At 65.2% G+C, this 1,817-nt stretch overlaps 1 protein-coding gene across 1 annotated transcript; it reads left to right on the top strand.

The window, feature by feature from the left end:
* The first annotated feature begins 239 nt into the window (after positions 1–239).
* LOC100275926 (uncharacterized) lies at positions 240–1,536 on the top strand. The gene has a single exon (NM_001149858.2). The coding sequence runs from the start codon at positions 319–321 to the stop codon at positions 1,288–1,290; it is 972 nt and encodes a 323-aa protein (NP_001143330.1). The 5' UTR covers positions 240–318; the 3' UTR covers positions 1,291–1,536.
* The last annotated feature ends 281 nt before the right edge of the window (positions 1,537–1,817 follow it).

Raw genomic sequence — 1,817 nt, 5'->3', positions numbered from 1 at the left:
GCGCCCTGATCCGACGGCCAGCACGTCGTCCGCTAGCCTTGAAACCGAAGCATCCTCCTCCTCGCCCGCCGCCCCGCTCCGGCAGTTACCAGTCGGCTCTCTCGTGCTCTCTGCCTGCAGGCTGCAGCGGCGCCCGTCCGGTCGCCTTGCCACGTCGCCGCCCGCGCCCACCACCTGAGGCCGGTCGCCCATCCATAACGCCCACTCCCGCAGTCCAGTCCCCACCTCTTCTCTCACATCACAGAGTCGCACGCACGCCTCCTCCCCTCCCTCCCCCCCTCACTTCCCACGCCTCCTCACCGCGCGCAGATCGGAGGAATGGTGAGCGCGTCGAGCCTGCTCCTCCCGACCTCCGTGCGGGACCTGGCCTCCTGCGTCTCCGACGGCGCCGTCCGCGTCGCCTGCACCAGCCCGGCGTCCACGCTCACGGTCTCCTCCTCCTCCTCCACCACCTCCTCGCCGCCGCCGGCCACGCTCTCCGTCGCCATCTCCTACCGCGCCACCCCGCAGGCCCCGTCGTCGCCGCCGCTCTTGCTGCGCCTCACCTGGTCGCACTCCCGGCACGGGCCCCCGACGCTCTCCTTCGCCGGACCCACCGCGTCGTCCCCCGCCGTCCTCCTCCGCCGCCGCAGGGGCACCTACTGCCTCCCCTCCTCCACCTCCACATCCACCCACATCCCCCCGCTCGCTCTCTTCTGGGACCTAACCGCCGCCAGGTACAGTCCGGCCTCGTCCCCGTCCCCGGAGCCAGCCTCCGGGTTCTACGTCGTCGCCGTCGCCAGCGCCGAGGTGGTGCTGGCCGTGGGCGACCTGGCGGCGGAGTTCATCAAGGCGAAGTTCGAGGGCCAGATCCCCTGGGCGCGGTCCATCCTCCCCGTGTCCCGCACCGACCGGGTCGTGGCGGCGGCGCCGCGGCCGGGCGGGGCGGTTCACACGGCGCGGGTCCGGTTCGGCGAGGGCGCGCCGGAGCACGAGGTGGCCGTGGGCTGCTGCCGCGCCGGCGCCGGCAGGCCCGGGGAGGAGGAGCTCTGGGTCAGCGTGGACGGCAAGCGCGCCGTGCACGCGCGGCGCCTGCGCTGGAACTTCCGGGGCAACCAGACGGTGTTCGTGGACGGGGCGCCCGTCGACGTCCTGTGGGACCTCCACGGCTGGTGGTTCCAGGACCCGCCCGGCTGCGCCGTCGTGATGCTCCGCGCCAGGAGCGCGCTCGAGAGCCGGCTCTGGCTGGAGGAGGAGGCCAGGGCGCCCGGGTTCGCGCTCCTCGTGCAGGCCTTGAGGACGCCGCCCTGATCTTGGTGGTCCTTTGAATCCTGATGAAGAGGTCAAATGCTCACTGCCTGCTGGTTGATCATGTTTCCTTTTGACTAGGGAATTTGGTGGGTGGTATTTAGCAAACCAAACCAAATCCAGCCGGGGGGGAATGGTGGCTGCGTTGGCAATCTAGACGTTTTTAGGTTCCGGTGTGTGGAATGGGTTTGGGAAGGACACCATGGATTTTCATGTGGTTTTGGTATACCAAGAGGAGATATATTGATCTGTGACTGCTGTTTGGGTCATCTTCTTTCTGTCTGTCTGTATGTCTTTTCTTCTAAAAACTTGCTGCTTGTTATTTCCCGATAATTTGCAGCTCTATGAGGTCTGTGCTCGTACAGTTTAACAAAGGATTATACAGTATCATCATAGGGTGTGCCTTGATTCAGCATTACCAACTATATGTATTGATTATACAATTGCTCTTCACTGTTTATACGGAGTGCTGCAGTAACAGTGATGCAGGTGATTCCAGCACCATTCCTAGTACAGCGGCACAGTGCGAG

Source organism: Zea mays, chromosome 2, assembly GCF_902167145.1.
Source record: "Zea mays cultivar B73 chromosome 2, Zm-B73-REFERENCE-NAM-5.0, whole genome shotgun sequence".
Lineage (NCBI taxonomy): Eukaryota > Viridiplantae > Streptophyta > Magnoliopsida > Poales > Poaceae > Zea > Zea mays.
The sequence above is the reverse complement of the archived record's forward strand: the minus strand, read 5'-3'. Positions and strand labels throughout refer to the sequence as shown.